Here is a 16933-nt window from a genome sequence, read left to right as displayed (position 1 = left end):
TATGGTGTTTTTGTAGTGAAATTATCTTTTGACATTCCTCACATAAAAGGGGCAGAAACAGAGTTCTTAAATGCGGGTGTGACATTGAGGCTTGATTACATTTTGGTTTCATTTAGTCAAGTTAATCTGAAAACTTTACCCGAGGACTGCATCATTAACTAACGTGAGGAGGGTGTCTAAGTAGGGTTTGATTCCAGTAAAGGCATCCGCTACAGAGAGGATCTCTTCTTTAATCCTGCTACCCTGCAGGATGTAGGAAAGCGGTGTTTCTGTTGGTGAGACGTGGTCCAAACCTTCAAACTAAAGTGCAGGACTTTTTTTTTTGATTGATTGATTTCCTCCACACATTTGAGCCTTTTATTGCTTCTGATGAAATCTTGAACTTTCAGATTCCAGATCAGACAGGATGTCGATCATGTGGAAAAGTTTTCATCTTGGTTAAGATGTGAGTCCATAAGCAGACAGACAGCCGTGTGCTCTCACCAGTGCAGACTGACAAGCAGCTGTTAGACTGCTTTGACCACAGGCCGCTCTCAAAGAGCCTTTTCTGTGTGGCCCGAGAGCCTCCACTTCACTGCACTGAATAGCACTGCAGCTGCACTGTGTGTGTTTTATCTGACGTAGGTCTTTGTCCAACACACACTCTCCTCAGTATGACCTCTATAGATTTAATGGATGACAACCCAACAACACATCCAACCAAGTGCATTTGGCCTGCTGTCACTTTAGCAGCATTTAGTGCAGCTGGGAGAATCCACCAACCTTTAGCCAAATGTTGAGGACAGTCGCCTTTAACTATTTTTCTCCCCTGTAATCAGCTTTATTTCTCTCTGGTTTTAGCTGCCTCTCTTCTCTCTATTGATGAGTTATACATTCAACACCTTCTCAGTTGACAGATGGGGACGCATGCAGTCGCTCAGCCAAGACCAAGACCGACCATTTTAGTTATTAGTTCAAGAAAACGAGAGACAACAGGAGCACTTCTGGTATCCCTCAAACCGCCGGTGCTCTTGGAAGGAAAGACTTTCAAAAAGTGGAGGAAAATGTAAGAACTAAACAACTGTGGGTATAAATGATGAAGACACTCAGGATGGTTAATAAAATATAAAAGGCCTTTAGTTTTAGTGGGCTAGAAACATTCAGATACACTAACACTTATCGGCTTCCTGCTCCTTGAAGAAGAGTTTGACAATACTGTCTAACAAACTTATTTACAGTCGAAATCATGAAAGATTGGATAAGCCAAGTGCATCAATCGCACACTGCTTCATGAGCCTTTAGTAAGTAAATTACAGTGGTTATAGTGGTTTTTAGTCCTGGCTGATTTGTAACCTGTGTCCCTGGCTCAAAGTACAGAAACACTCTGAGAAGCTCAACACAAATAAAAGAGCACATTCAGTTTCAGTCACTGTCCATTTGAAGCCTCGAGGTTTCTTAATGTGAGCAGCACTAGATGATATCATTAGGCATGTTACAAGTCATTAACGCTTCTCCTCTCGACACTGATCAATACTTAACATGCTTTGGCTTGGTGCCATTGGATGATCTACCAGTTCAATACTGTCATTACACCCTGAGGCTGCTGTGATAAGAGAGTTCATTCTGGAGTATCGCGATGCTTCGTGTATTTTCATCCAATGTTCTTTGACTTCTACAGACCTAGCGTCAGATTTAATCATGGTGAATCTTATTTCCAAAACAATTAGCATCACATGCTAATCAGGCTCTCTGGATGTAATTGGAACAGGCGACTGGCTGGGGGTTAGATTTCTGTACATCTCTTTTTTTTTTTTATTGTGCCACACTCTGGTTTTACCTCGGGGGGCTTTTCTTTCTCCCTCTTCTCTTTTGCCCCTGATAGCTCCTCGTTTTTTTTTCATCGGTGGATATAACAGTGTCTTTGTTGTTCTACTTTCCCCATGAGCACTTCCTCTGGTTAGCCGCACATAGTTAACAGGCACAACTTGAACACAGTCTTCTTCGACTTTAGTCTAGACTTTCAGTCCACGAGACACACAAGAAAAGTGAATGAAAGACTGTTTTCAGTATAATATAACTGTGTTATACTTGTAATCACTATTTTATTCACAAGGATAAGTTGATGCTTAAAACTGCCACTTCCAGCCTGCTCCTTAAAGCTCACGTCTTAGACTGTTGAATCAAAGGAGACTCCTGTGTACAGGTATTCAGCTTCATCATTTTCAAAGCATAGACGTGGCCACAATCACACTCCATCAGAGACAGCAAAACACTGATCACATTTTATAAAACAGCTCTCACAAAATGAATACAAATGTCACAGCTCCAAAAATCACCAAGCACTTGTGCAATCAGCGTCTGATCAGTCTTTTTTTTTTTTTCCTTCTATGTTTTTGTCATGGGAAACCTTAATTGTAAACACGAGCTGCTGCTTCATCCTGCAAACAGAATAAAAACCTTCTCATGTCTTCTTTCCAGCAGACAACAATAACATGTTCATGCTGGTGTGACTGAAGTGAAATGCTAAATCAACTATAAATACATGTGTTTTCGACGGTACCGTGGGGAAAAGCTTCAGATGTGGCTGGCTGGTGATGAAGAGGAGCATGCGTCAGCTCTGTACGGCTTCCTTGATATGAATCATTGATTCTGAGTTGTAATTTTCCACTTCATAGGGTCTGATAGAATTGGTACAAGGAATAAATTGTGTTGGAACAAGCTGACTTTGCTGCCAAAGAAAAAGGTGATAAGAAGCTTGTATGGCATTAGGGATGTAAAGTTGGAATGATGGGAGTCATCTTTAGCACGCTAATGAGCCGCAGAGGCTTTCATTTCTCGCTCGCTTGGACTACAGCCTCCGTACACGGGGCGTAACCTAACTGCTCGGCCACCGGCACCCCCTGCTGTGCTGAACATTTTCAGTAGCCAAGCCTTTCATTGGTACATGCAGACAATTGAAGCAAAAGCAACACATGAACGAGTCCAGTCACAGAAGTTTCACACAGAAAAAAATTGACATTTGTCCTTATACTGTATATCTGAGACAGACAGAATATTCTCTTCCTTCATCATGATTAGGTGTCCTTCGGCCCTTTAGATGATATCAGGAAGTCACATTGTTTTTGCCTTCATGGGGCGCTATATTTAGTCTTGTTTGCAAATTTAAGTGTGGGAAAAACTCTTTGGGAAAGTGTGTAGAGGAAAGCGATGCTTTGAATGTTGCATTTCAGTGAATGCACCAGTGTGGTGAGGCTCAGTTTCCTCCCTTCTTTTCTTCCTCCCACAGTGCACCTGCAGTCTGTAGTTCAGGCTTACCCTGGTCCCCCGGTGTTGTGTAATCATCACGACTGAGCAGCAGTGCACTTTGGGAAACGACAAACACGGCATGTGGATGAAGCATTTCTGCATGAAACCTTTCATGTCTCCAACTCACAAATGTTTCTCAATCCTCGGAGTCTTTCTGATGTTTTCCTGCAGTTTTAATTTACAAGTCGTCCGTGTGGACGTGACCTAGTTTTTTATTTGAATTCACAAATATCTTTCCTCAAAGTCTCTGCTTTGATGTAGAGAAGATTTCCTGCTGTCTCACAGAGAGTTCTAACACTGCTGTCTCTTTCTGTGTCTCCTCTGCAGTAAGCATGTTTCTCAACACCTTGACGCCCAAGTTTTACGTGGCTCTGACGGGCACTTCCTCCCTCATATCAGGACTCATATTGGTAAGAAACACTTTTCTTTTTTTTTTACACTTTGTAGTGTCAGATCCTCACAGTAGTTGTAACAGTTAAAGTGATGTTTGTGAGTGTTTTTGAAGCTCAACTCTGTGTCTCTGCTTTGTCTGTTTCTTCATCAATTGTGGGGAAGAATATCTTGTGCAGTCATTGTCTGATGAACTCTATTAATGTTTCAGAGCGAGCAGGATCACAGGGGTCCGCCGGTAAACAGTGCCAAATCGGATTGGCTGTGTGTGGCTAACGTTAGCAGCACTAAGTAGTACGACTGAAGCTCCAGACTACAGTTGTATTAGCGTCTTAAAATTCTAGCAAGAATCAAATTTATTTCTGTCTAAAGAAGAGTCGGTGTTTGGTTCAGTTTCTCCTCCGTCTTTGTTTGGACCTAGCTGAAATCAGAAGCCCCGCCCCTTCTTGATTTCAATTGGTAATTGAGGGAGAGTTGAATTTAAAGAGCTCGAAGCTGTGAGTGCAGCGACCAAAAAAACCAGCTGATGCTGCTCTGGGCGTTTTTGAGCTGCATTGATTTGGTATTGGAAATAGGCGTTGGCAGCTGAGTATAGAGAAAGTCACGAATGGACACAGACACTAATGGTGTGGTCAAAGAATTACACACATCACCAAGTATAAACTCAGCAGCGTCCACTCTGTATGAGCTGCAGCAGGCATCAGGTTCTGTTCGTTTCTACTCTGAAACATGTCTTTCTGTGGAAAGTGGAGCCCCTCCTCTAAATTAAGCTACTGAGGGCAAACAGTGTAAACCTGTTTGGATATTTCACAGTTAAAGTTGCCTCTGCTGTCCTGCGTACGTCAGATAACTATAAAATAAGAACAGATAAAGATGGGATAAAAACTTTCTAATTCAGTTGTTTGCACAGCTTTTTCTACTTCTACAGGTGCGTTTTCTTTCTTTCAGCTTCTTCCCAGAGACGCCCAACTGTGCAACAGTGTTTGGTCTGCAGTTTAAAATAGCTCTCCTCTTAATTAACTCGCTCGCTTTCTTTCCTGCGGGCTGTTGGCCAATATGTGTAGGCTGCTCTGAAAAGCAGTCGAGCTCTGCACATGCTCAGTGACGTGATTAAGACGTGTGGACATGAAGCAGTGATACCGCTCCTCCATCTCTCTAATTGGAATAAATATGTACGTCCCAATTAAGCAGCTTTTCAGCCAACAGAAGCTTCTTTTCCTCCCCGACAGCTCCGGCTGACGGGAGAACATGCAGTGTAACTCTCATCAGCGGACTTGATGAGTCCAATGAAGTCTTAATAACTGCTTCTTTGACTCTTTGATCTTCTTCTCCTATAAAAGCATTTTTGGAAAATTTAACGTCACATTGTTCCGTTTGCTGTCGAGCAGCTCCACCAGAGCGACAGGTGTGTTTCTCTTCAACACAGGTGTTCAAGTGCACTGCACAATCCAAGCAAGTGTATGTGTCGCCCTTGTCAAAAATATCTCATTACGCTTTATTTAAGCCACATTTACCAGAAAATTCCGTATTTAAATAAAATCTGTTTTTTCTAGACATTAAAGATGAAATGAACGTCTGCACTTCCAGTAGTACCAGATCTGATGAATGTGAATCTGCTCATGAGGCTAACAGAATGTGGAGTGTCTTGACATGAGATTTACTGAGACACTCAAAGTAATTTTGCTTGTCCCATCAGCAGATTTTTTCAAACTTATTTGAAGCATCACAGGCTTTATTTTTTTTTGCTTTTTAAATCTTTTAAGTAGTCATCAAATCTGGACTTTTCAAATCTGTGTGGCCTTAAATAAGTGTCACGAGATTTTGAAACGAGAAAGAAGACGCTTGCTTCGATTTGACTTGTCTGCAGTGTGAGTGGAACTCTTGACGTCCGTTAACCTTCACGTAATGAAGCGACGTGTTCAAGTTGTAAATATTTTACGTTTAAAAAAATGTATCTACGGTCAGGTCGAGTCTGCGAGGAAGTTTAGTGGTGGAAGCAGTCGAGTTTTATCATCAGTATCATGTAACCAGTGGTCAGAAAAAGTCTGTATCTGTTTGGAGTGATAAACAGAGGAGAGGTAGGAGAGTACATGCAACACACTTCAGTATGATTGGTTTCTATGGGTCTTTAAAAATCTCACATAAAAAAAAGCATTTCATCCTTTAAATTATCTTATTACTTTAACTAAATTGAGTTTTCTAATTTTACGAGTGGGTGCATCTTTTTTTAAAAGCAATGTGTTTAAGTTCTGACTTTCCATCTGAGAGATAAATATATTGATCGAACTTCCCCATCCTCCATGGTCGAGCAAAATATTAGCTAAGAGTGTTTGACATCTGCTCAAGTTCATTAAAAATAAAAGAGGCAAAAAATCGGATGATGGTGAATACAAGGACTCGTTTGTAAGTGGGTTTGGCGATGCCAGGAAATGACAGCTGTTGGGAGTCAAACAAGAACATGCAGATGTGTGTGATGTGTTTGCTCAGAGGAGTGTGAAGCTCAAGGCAAGGACAAGAACAGGACATCAAATAAATGGACTGCACTTTACAGTACACTGCGCTTTTAACCGGCGCACACAATCATGTGTTTTACAACGCATACCATTCATGTTGTACACGCGCACACACACACACACACACACACACACACACACACACACACACACACACACACACACACACACACACACACACACACACACACACACACACACACACACACACACACACACACACACCAGGAGCAGTCTGTGATTCAGTCTCTCGCTCAGGGCCACAGCTAATGCAGATAAATGAATGACCCACTCCATCATGTGCCATCATGACCCGACAGTGTGCACATTTTCCGTCCAATGAGACGGCAGGTTTTTACTGATTAGATCCACCTCCCGAGCCGACGGTGGCAATTGGTTAAATTGTGGAGAAGCACACTCCAGAGCCGGTGTGGCACGAGGCTGAGAGGCACGGATGCAGGCCGTTTTAATCATCGGAGTAGTTAAGTGAAAAAGATTAAAATCATAAATAAAAGCAGACGGGGAAAAAGAGACTAGCTCAGCATAATTAACTTTAATTTAGCTGACGATGTGTTTCCCTTAGCTGAATACTACTTTCCAGTGATGTCTTTATGCTGTATGACCTGTTTTCTCTGAGCAATCTGATTGGCTGGTAAAGCATTTAAAGTGTTACATAATATGAATGGTCTTATTAAGGATTTCCACCCCCCCCCTCTCTCTCTCTTTCAGATATTTGAGTGGTGGTATTTCAGGAAATATGGGACCTCCTTCATAGAGCAGGTGTCTGTGAGTCACCTGCGCCCCCTGCTGGGCGGAGTGGACAGCAGCTCCCCCAGCAACTCCAACACCAGTAATGGAGAGCCGGACTCCAATCGGCAAAGTGTGTCCGGTAAGAGCTGATAGATGGAAAACCCACGACAGTCAGCTTCACTCTATACAGCTACACTTCCCGTCTCTCCTGCAGCAGCCAGTGGTCATAAAAACACATGAATCAGAATCTAATCACTAGAGAAAGGACTATAAATGTAGTATTTGTTGCAGGTCTTATGATCATATATTTGTTTTAGTGCTTCAGAGGGCTGGCTCAGACTCAACGCACACTTCAGCCTTTCCTCTCTCGCTCTCATTCCTCTGCAGCTCACTGACGCAGTGACACAGAGCCGTTTAGTTTAGGACGTAAAACCGCAGAAAAATGGAAAAGTAATCAGAGCTCGTTTTAGCTGCGATGACGCTCGGCGAGGTTTTCTTGTTTGGTTGTGTACAGGAGCCCAAGCTTACGTCCATACAGTTTATGTGCTCACATCGGGATGTTTTCTCCAGATTCTCCACTTGTTCTTCTTTTTCATCCCGAGATAACAGGGCTGCTTTTCTCTGGATAACGGTAACATTTCTGTCAATGATCCAACTTATGATATCTGCTGGAACCTTTTAGAGATAATAATAATAATACATTTGATTTGTACAGCACTTCACATTCATAAATGTCAGAGTGCTTACAGAGTTTAAAATAATAGATGTTGCATTGACAGAGGCTTTGCGTCAGAGTTAGCTGTCAAATGTGAAAAACATTTCTGACATTTGTATCATTTCATGTATTTTGGGATCCAGAAAAAAATGTCCTGTCAGCTTAGATTTGTCTTCTCAGTTCACATAACATTCACTTCCACAGTATTGAGTCATACTGTGGGTTAGAGTTACAACATTCAGGATTTTTTTTCTTAAAGCTTGAGAGCGAGGAGAAAAAAGAAAACAGGACGAGCGTTCTGTTCAGGTCAAAAATTAGATTCATATTTATTTTTGAAACCAGCTTTCGAGCCCCACAGAGGTGGAGCCTGGAGGAGATGATGTGGTTTCAGAGGGACCGCCGACAGACGCTCAGTGTGCTCTGCTCAGAGACTCCTTGGCTCCTCATCAGTGATACTTTGATCACAGTTCATCCTCTGACGGAAATGAATTCATTCAGAAGAGGAAGTGTCTCAGAGCTGAATAATTCCTCAGAATCTACGGGACGATAAAAAAAAAAAGTATATATTTCACAATGCAGCAGATGTGAAAAGACTTACCATCGTTGTAATCGAATAACATTGACTCTGAAAGGTGAAATGTTTGTGACGCCTCTGTTCCCTCTCCACGATCTCACTGCTGAACTCTTTGTTGAGGCATGAACCAGCTCACTTTTATTTGGACTAAAACAACTTTATAATCAAAGAGGATTATGTGCGCTGGCTCTTATCAACAAGCCATCGTTGAGAGAAGAAATCTCATTACTACGACTGTACTAATCCTCCGTTAAGTGGCTGATAATCTACTCCACGTCAATCCCTCCATTGAGATCAGTGTTGCAGAGTGAAGTCATTCTTTTCCCCCCGACAGATGGTTTAAATGGAGTTATAATATTCATATTATTATGGTATAGTAACGAAATGATCACTCGTATGTCAGTGCTTTAGTAGGGAATCTTCTTCTGCGTCGTTGGTGTGCTGAAGTATTTGTCCATGGTGTTTTCTTCTCTTTGTAGAGTGTGAAACTTGTGTAAGAGTTAAAGCAGGCTGACAATAAGACGCTTGTTAAAGAGATATGAGGAGCAGTTACACTGAGTTAACAGACATGAACCGGATGGATGGATGGATGTACTTTATTGATTCCAAGCTGGGAAACTGTGGCGTTACAGCAGCTGGACATCAAACACACACTGTTAGTAACAGAACATTATAGACCGGCCACACTAATGAGTCCTAAAACCAGGAAGTGACTTAGCATTTTAGTGCTGTGGGTTCCTAACTCTCCTAAACTTTAAAATTCACTTTAGCTAACGTAGTTTATCTCGTCTGACAAAACGTCAACATCTCTACAGACCTTATTTGAAACCCTTTCAAAATCCCCATCAGAGTTAGGAACCCATGGCGCTAAAATGCTAACTCACTTCCTGTTTTAAGGACTCATTACTGTGCCGGTCTATATGGAACACAAAGTTGAGAAGTACTAAAAATGTACAAAATATAAAAGTTAGGAGAATTTTATATACACCAGGATTTAACTTAAACATCCCAACTAGTGAAAAGGTGTGAGAAATTAACTAACTGAAGCAACAAGCTGCAGGACTGAACTTTCTGTTTCATCGTTTTCTTAAGAAACAGGCTGGTAACCCTTCTGACATCAGCAGAGTTGTTATAGCTCCACACTTTTTTTCTCTGAGGTAAAGTTTAATTTTCAAAAAAATCCTGTATCTGCTAAATTCCCTCCCTGAAATTCATCCCGTCGTTGCTGTAAGCCAAAACACAGTCTCATGATTTTTTCTGACATCTGTGATAGTTCGAGGAGTCGCGTGCTTGGTCACTGAGGAGCTCTAAGGGCCTTTTCCCCATCAGCAGTGTTCACAGAAAGGTCGACGTGCCGGTCAGGCAGCCGCAGGGTGGAAGGCAGAGCTCCAGATCATCCACTCTACCCTTCACACTCCTCCTCACTTGTTTTCTCTCTCTCTCCTTCCTGCAGAATGTAAAGTATGGAGAAACCCGCTGAATTTATTCCGTGGAGCCGAATATAATCGGTGAGTGACGGCAGCAAAAAAGCTACCTGCATGTGAAACCCCTGGACTGGTGCAGTCCAAGCTGCCTCTCTCTGATCTTCTGCTTGTTTTTCCTCATTTCTCTTCTGAACTCTTTTTCTGCGTTATTATTTTCTCTCCTTTAAGCTTATGTTTTCTCTCTCTCTCTCTCCGTTCTGTCATCTAATTTCCTTTTAACTTGTTCTGATCTGTTTCCACTCCTCCTTTATTCCTCTTCATGACTCTGCCTCCCGTTGAATCACCCATCACTTTACTGTTTTTCGAATGCTGTAATCATCCATGTGATTTCCTGTACCGATCAACCCGTCTGCTCAACTTCTTGACTTCGGCCCGTTTCTGTCAAGTCGGATTCTCAGGAAGTCAACGCAGCTCATGACTCATTTACAGTGATCTGAACATCTTCTAACCAGCTCTCTTCTTCTGACTCTGTCCTTCATTGAGATGCTCAAAAAGACACGTTTAGAAGAAGACGTTTAGAAACTCTTTTTTTTAAAACACTCAAGGGGCTGTAATGGCTGCAAAATAATCTGTTTGGGCAGTCGTTCTTGATCTATGTATTGATTGATATCTTTATTTTGGTCTTTTATGGTGACCTTCATTTAAACCGAGAACAGAGCTGTTCAACATCTGTTTGAGTAACAACTCGAGCCTCTTGACCTAACAGCAGGCTCTGTCCCAACAAGCAGTCGTTTCTGTACAGCTCAGTCATTAGAGAGAAAAGAGAGCACATGAAGTAGAAGGGACACAGCCCACCCTGCTGCTGTTAGCTGAAACAGTTTCCACACATTTGCTGTTCATTTGTTATTCAGACCCCAACATCTATAAGATCAGGGAACAGTATTAGAAATAACAGGGTTCCCCTTTGATGAGCTGCTGATCTGAACTTTGTCTCCGTGCTGGTTTTCAGATATACCTGGGTAACGGGTCGAGAGCCGCTGACATACTACGACATGAACCTGTCGGCACAAGACCACCAGACGTTCTTCACCTGCGACTCAGACCACCTCCGGCCTGCTGACGCCAGTAAGCCAGTGTAGACTCGTGCACGTAACGGACAGGGATCTCTTAAAAATGCCGTGCACGGCCTCAAACGTTGTTTCTTTGTCCGTTTGCTTGTTTGGTGGCAGTTATGCAGAAAGCATGGAGAGAGAGGAACCCGCAGGCTCGCATCTCTGCAGCACACGAAGCCCTGGAGCTGGAAGAGTGAGTGCACTCTTCTCCTCCTCTCCGTCTTTTGATTCATCACCAGTCCTTTGTTCTACCAGTTTAGTCTTTGTTACATGGAGATAATGATGTTATTATGAGAAATCAAACATTCACTCATCATCAAATATCTGACCAATCATCTAGAGTAATGTGGTGATAAATGATCATGGTTTGAGCTTTTCATTCAGTCACTTTGGACTCTTTGTATTAGAACTCATCTACAGCCTTGGTACATGTGTGTCCTTGTTTTCCACTTATGATCTGCCCTGTTTATAATATAATAATCTGTGTGAAGCAGTGAAGCGACGTGTGTAAACTGAAGGGATGAAAGACAAATGTAGTTTGTCATCTAGATGAACTCAACTCCATCTATTCTTCTGGTTTTACCAAACGAGGTCATCAGGAAACTTTTTCCTTTTTTTCAACTATTAAGCAAACATCTTGATTGTTAAAATGAACTCACAAATATCTGTCATGTGTTTTTTTTTAAGTTGTATATCCTTGCATTTAATAATAATAATAATAATAATTTTATTTATAGAGCGCTTTTAGACAAAGTGCTTTACACAGCTTAAAAGCTCAACACACAGACATAACACATCATTAAAAACATCAGGCATAAACAGCAGTGAAAAGGTGGGTCTTCAACTTTGCTTTGAACACATCAATGGAACAAGAAAGTCTGATGTCCGCAGGGAGAGTGCATTAGGACAGACAAAGAGAGACTGGAAATGCTGTGAGGAGAGAGTGAGGTCAGATTCAAACCCACAGCCGTTGTAATGAGGACTACAGCCTGTGTACATGTTGTGGGCGATATAATCCACTAGGCTTAGGGCGCCCCTCTTAAATGCACACTTTACGATTAAGCACCTTCTTTTTGCTCTTTTTTTCAGATCCTCTCCTCTTATTGAATCTATCAAATTCTTGCAGACAGGAACTCACACTCTTGATTGTATTCTGAAAAGCCCTCATTTAATTAGAAGTGTTTATCTAGGGCAGCAGACTTCAAAGGGGTAGAAATGAAAATAATAGACAGTGCAGGTTTAGTTGGTGAGTGGGATGATGCATCTAGTCTCAGATTGGTCCTCTTGGTTCCTGCACTGTCCGGAGGGGGATTTGTTCATGGCACTGTAGGGTTATTTTTAGTAGCGTGTGTGACTACAAAGTCGGTGCGGAGGAATTGTGTCAGCTCTGGTCGTTGCTGGCAGCTCATATCAAGGCCGTGACAGCAGGTTGACTCAGAGGAAAACGTCTTTGATCAGAGCTCTGTCAGAATCTGTTTCATGGAAGTTGCATGATGCCCGAAAGCCGTTTCGCTGCACAGTGATGGCACGCTGTGTGGACAGATGAGACACCACCGCACACAGTTAGCATATTGAATCCATAAGGATGTACGAGTTAGTAATCCGAGATCCTGCTTCTGTTTTCGTCTCCGCTCTGCTCCTGTAGTTGTGCGACGGCGTACATCCTGCTGGCAGAGGAGGAAGCCACGACCATCATGGAGGCTGAGCGTTTGTTTAAACAGGCGTTAAAAGCGGGAGAGGGCTGCTACCGCCGCAGCCAACAGCTCCAACATCATGGTACACAATATGAAGCCCAGCACAGTGAGTATGAGCCACTTATAACCCCCCACTTTTCACACACCTTGAGCCCACCTTTTTAGTTTTCTTCTTCTTCAGTAAACATCGGATCATTTACACAGGAATCCCACTGTTTTATGTTTTTAATAATGCAAATCTTTATTTTGTTACATCTGTGGGGAATAGTGATTTTATGTTTTTTGGGGTTTTCTTCTCTGGTTTCGGTATCCTTCTCTTCTTTTTTGTCAGGAACTTAAAACAGCATTGAGCATTTCCCTGGTAAAATAAAGACTGAAGACCCCACATCCTGTATTCAGTCAAATCAAACACGGCCCAGGTTTAAAATGTGCTGCAGGTCTACACTGGTCTTTTATGCCTCTGCTGTCCTCACACTGTGTGGACGACAGGCGACACATGGCGGGGATGTGTGTGTGTGTGTGTAACATCATGTGTTCATGTGTCTCCATCAGGAAGAGACACCAACGTGTTGGTGTACATAAAGAGAAGACTGGCCATGTGCTCCAGAAAGCTCGGCCGAACACGAGAAGCAGTAAAAATGATGAGAGATGTAAGTGCACGGCTTTAAGCTGCAGACACACACACACACACACACACACACACACACACACACACACACACACACACACACACACACACACACACTCACACTCACACTCACAGACACACACTCAGACACACACACACTCAGACACACACATGCACACTCAGACACACATACACACTCAGACACACACACATACACACTCAGACACACACACACTCACAGACACACACACATACACACTCAGACACACACATGCACACTCAGACACACACATGCACACTCAGACACACACACACACACTCAGTCGTTTAAAGCGTAGCTCCCAGAATTATGTCACAGGTCGTCTTTGTTAGCATGTTCATTGAGATCACAAGTTTTCAGTTCAGAATGTTTCAAAATGCAAAGATGATCCAAAGCTCTTGTGTTGCAAACTGTCTGGTATTACATGTAACAACAGTTGTGTGTTTTCCAGTTAATGAAGGAGTTCCCTCTCCTCAGTATGTTCAACATCCACGAAAACCTGCTGGAGTCGCTACTAGAGCTCCAGAACTACGCCGACGTCCAGGCGGTTCTGGCAAAGTACGACGGTGAGGACTTCTCTTTGTGACTGCAAGTTCAAAAACACAAGATCACAGTAACATCCAAGTCCCATGACTGCACGAGCTGTTTCAGACTTCATGACTTCAAAAGAGACAAAACACTGAGCCCACTCGTTTCAGCTTATTGTCTGCTGTGAAGTGTCTTCACTCTGTGTCTGTTTCAGTCGGTCTTTGGGCTGGTTGATTGTGCTCCTTTTTAATGATTTTCTCTAGAATAAATGACTTCAAAGTGAACCAGTGATTTTATTAAAAGGTACTTCATGTGCAATTTCAAAAAGCCGCCCTATTGATGCCTTCTTATTGTTTGGTTTATTTTGGTGGTTTTTTTCTGAAAATGCAAAAATTGCACTCAAAGTCAGAGTTCAGCCATGCAATCTACAAAACTCTTTTTATTATACTTTTTTTTTTTTGTTGAAAGGAACATTTTTTAAGCATCAAAGCCAAAAAAAAAAAAAGTCCAAGTTCGAGCAGCTTATTATGAGGATTTCCTTTTTCTTTCTTCTGCCTGATAGTGAATCTTTGCTCGTCTTTGGACTCACTGATGGGTCAAATACAAGCGTTCCACTTTCTGGATCTGTTCCTTTGATGAACACAGAATAAAGAAAGGGATGACGGGCGGATCGGTCCAAAAATAGAAACAAGTGTTATTGTTGGATACAGCCTTCAGGAAAACTCGACATTTTGAAAACTTCCTAAACCCTGAGAGAATCAGACTGTACGGCTGTTTGAGCTCTGCTAACTGTGTTGTTAGTGGCAGACACTCTCACTCTTTATTCCCTTCGCTGTACAGTGAAAAACACAGACCACACTTAGAGATATATGGACGACTCGCCCCAAAGCTATGAAACCAAAACTCAACTTATCACCTTCTGCAACATTGACTAAGCCGTCCTTCTCTCCGTGTCTGCTTTCTGTCTCCCCCACAGATATTAGCTTACCGAAATCAGCAACAATATGCTACACAGCAGCGTTGCTCAAAGCCAGGGCGGTATCTGACAAGTGAGTATCTCTTTTCATCCTCTCTAACGCTCATACAAAGCCGCTGTGCTCTTCAAGAGTTAAAGACGGAGCTGGAAATAGCCTGAAGAGACGTCGGGCGTGAATGAGCGCCGCTGTGCTTCCAGCAGCGGTCGTGCTCTTTGGTACAGCGCTGCCTTCAGGCCTGATCTGTCTTATTGTGAGGGCTGAGAGTCTCATCAGGGCGCTGCGGTCACCCAGGCCATCACGCTTCTTTTAGGACTGTGAAACACCATCCAAGTCAGACTCTGAGGGCTCGCATTAAAATACATCATTTCACCGCTTCTCTTCCCTGCTAGCACGCTCCACATCCGGCCTGATCCAGCCAAACAAAAACAGTACGAGTGATGAGAATATGGAGATCCTGTTTGTTCAGGAGGGTTGCTCTTTATCGTGGCTCAAGCTTAATTAAATGTTAAACTCAAAGTGATGCTGCACTCTCACTGATTAATGCACGCTGTAAGCAGTATGTTGTTTTACCGTCGGAGGGCCTGATGATCAGATTGGCTCCTAGCAGCAGAGGATAGTGGCACTCGGAAGGTTTTAAATATTGATGCTTAATTCTGTCTCTGGGTGTCAGAAGAAGAAGAAGAAGAAGAGAGGCTCAGGCATTGGCTGACACCTCTTTGGGCGCTTGGCGGTTTTGTTGCACGCCCGTGCACAGAGGCTGCGTGTCGCCCTCCTTCTTCCTGTCTCTCTTCTGCTGTCCTGTCCAATCAGGGCCGAATGCCCCTCAAAATATAACCTGAAGAAGAAGTTCTTCTGACAGCTCTCTTGTTTGATTTGGACAGCATGTTCCTTTTTTCTTACTGCATCAAGAATCTGCTGCAGGAAGGAGAAGCAGCACTGTTGTTACACAGACAAAAGCACATGCAGTGATTTCACGTGGCTTCGTTGTTTCTGTCAGAAGAAACGTATTAAACGTTGTTCCACAGAACGATTGTATTTGCACTCAGTGATGAAGCAGAATGGAAGTTTATTTCATTACTTTAATCTCGTAGTTTGTAGTATTAAAAACGAGTGTGCCCAGTCTCCATATTTCCCTTTACAGCTCTCTGTTGAATCTGCTCTGCTCGTCTCTGATCGTCCTGAACGACACACCTCACCTTTCTGTTTTATACGAGTCTCTGTCCTTGGGAGTTAATTTGAAAAATCTCTTTGATCACTTCAGGATGTGTCATCCAAAAGCAGATTACTGACAGGAATTTGTGTGTGTGTAGATTCTCTCCAGAGGCAGCATCCAGGCGAGGGCTGAGCACAGCAGAGATGAACGCAGTAGAAGCCATCCACAGAGCGGTGGAGTTCAACCCTCACGTCCCCAAAGTGAGACTCCCACTTTCAAAAACACACCTGCTCACTACACACACACACACACACACACACACACACACACACACACACACACACACACACACACACACACACACACACACACACACACACACACACACACACACACACACACACCTGCTCACTACCAAACGATGGACATAGACCATGATTGGCTGTAAATAGGTTTTCTTGCTGAGACAGAGACTCTCTTGGTTGTTTGTGGTTGTATTGAAATCATTGGACAATGTTTTTCATACATCATGATCCTCCTCTTCCTCTCTTCTTCAGTATCTGCTGGAGATGAAGAGTCTGATTCTTCCTCCAGAACACATCCTGAAGAGAGGAGACAGCGAGGCCATCGCCTACGCCTTCTTCCACCTGCAGCACTGGAAAAGGGTAGAGGGAGCGCTCAACCTGCTGCACTGCACCTGGGAGGGCAGTGAGTACACACACACACACACACACACACACGTACACACACGCAGACACACACACACACGCACACACAGTCACTTTAAAGGAAGTAAGCAGCTGTCTGTTCAAAGCCGGACTCTGTGTTTGTTTTCAGCGTTCAGAATGATCCCGTATCCTCTGGAGAAGGGTCACCTCTTTTATCCCTACCCCATCTGCACAGAGACCGCCGACAGAGAGCTGTTACCCAGTAAGAGCCGCCTTGACACACACACACACACACACACACACACACACACACACACACACACACACAAAACATGCTTCTATACTGTACGAGGCAATAAGAAAGAAGTGGCCTGATGCTCTGTTAGCTTCCTCTTCAGAGTTGAAACGGTGCTCGTTCTGTGTCCTTCATATTGAAGAGGATTCTTCTTGGGCGAAACAATAATTATGTAAATGTATTATCT

General features: G+C 43.0%; 1 protein-coding gene across 12 annotated transcripts in view; it reads left to right on the top strand.

Annotated features, from left to right (window-relative positions):
• Positions 1 to 16933, top strand: part of LOC306825278 (suppressor of tumorigenicity 7 protein homolog) — a 46686-nt gene that overhangs the window by 25843 nt on the left and 3910 nt on the right. For 7 of the 12 annotated variants that reach the window (XM_079345927.1, XM_079345925.1, XM_079345926.1 and 4 more), the window contains 12 exons: positions 3613 to 3695; positions 6918 to 7077; positions 9681 to 9735; positions 10661 to 10776; positions 10881 to 10956; positions 12409 to 12563; positions 13010 to 13107; positions 13562 to 13691; positions 14630 to 14702; positions 15941 to 16043; positions 16341 to 16491; positions 16621 to 16713. In XM_079345927.1, the coding sequence (XP_079202053.1) occupies positions 3618 to 3695; positions 6918 to 7077; positions 9681 to 9735; positions 10661 to 10776; positions 10881 to 10956; positions 12409 to 12563; positions 13010 to 13107; positions 13562 to 13691; positions 14630 to 14702; positions 15941 to 16043; positions 16341 to 16491; positions 16621 to 16713 (1288 nt within the window). In that variant the 5' untranslated portion in view covers positions 3613 to 3617. Of the gene's footprint in view, positions 1 to 2558; positions 2599 to 3612; positions 3696 to 6917; positions 7078 to 9680; positions 9736 to 10660; positions 10777 to 10880; positions 10957 to 12408; positions 12564 to 13009; positions 13108 to 13561; positions 13692 to 14629; positions 14703 to 15940; positions 16044 to 16340; positions 16492 to 16620; positions 16714 to 16933 lie in introns of those variants that run through there. The other 5 variants (XM_079345919.1, XM_079345918.1, XM_079345922.1 and 2 more) reach the window with 2 other exon arrangements.

The sequence above is a fragment of the Symphodus melops genome (assembly GCF_947650265.1).
Source record: "Symphodus melops genome assembly, chromosome: 6".
NCBI classification, from domain to species: domain Eukaryota; kingdom Metazoa; phylum Chordata; class Actinopteri; order Labriformes; family Labridae; genus Symphodus; species Symphodus melops.
Note: the sequence above shows the minus strand (reverse complement) of the source record. Positions and strands in the feature narration are given on the sequence as shown.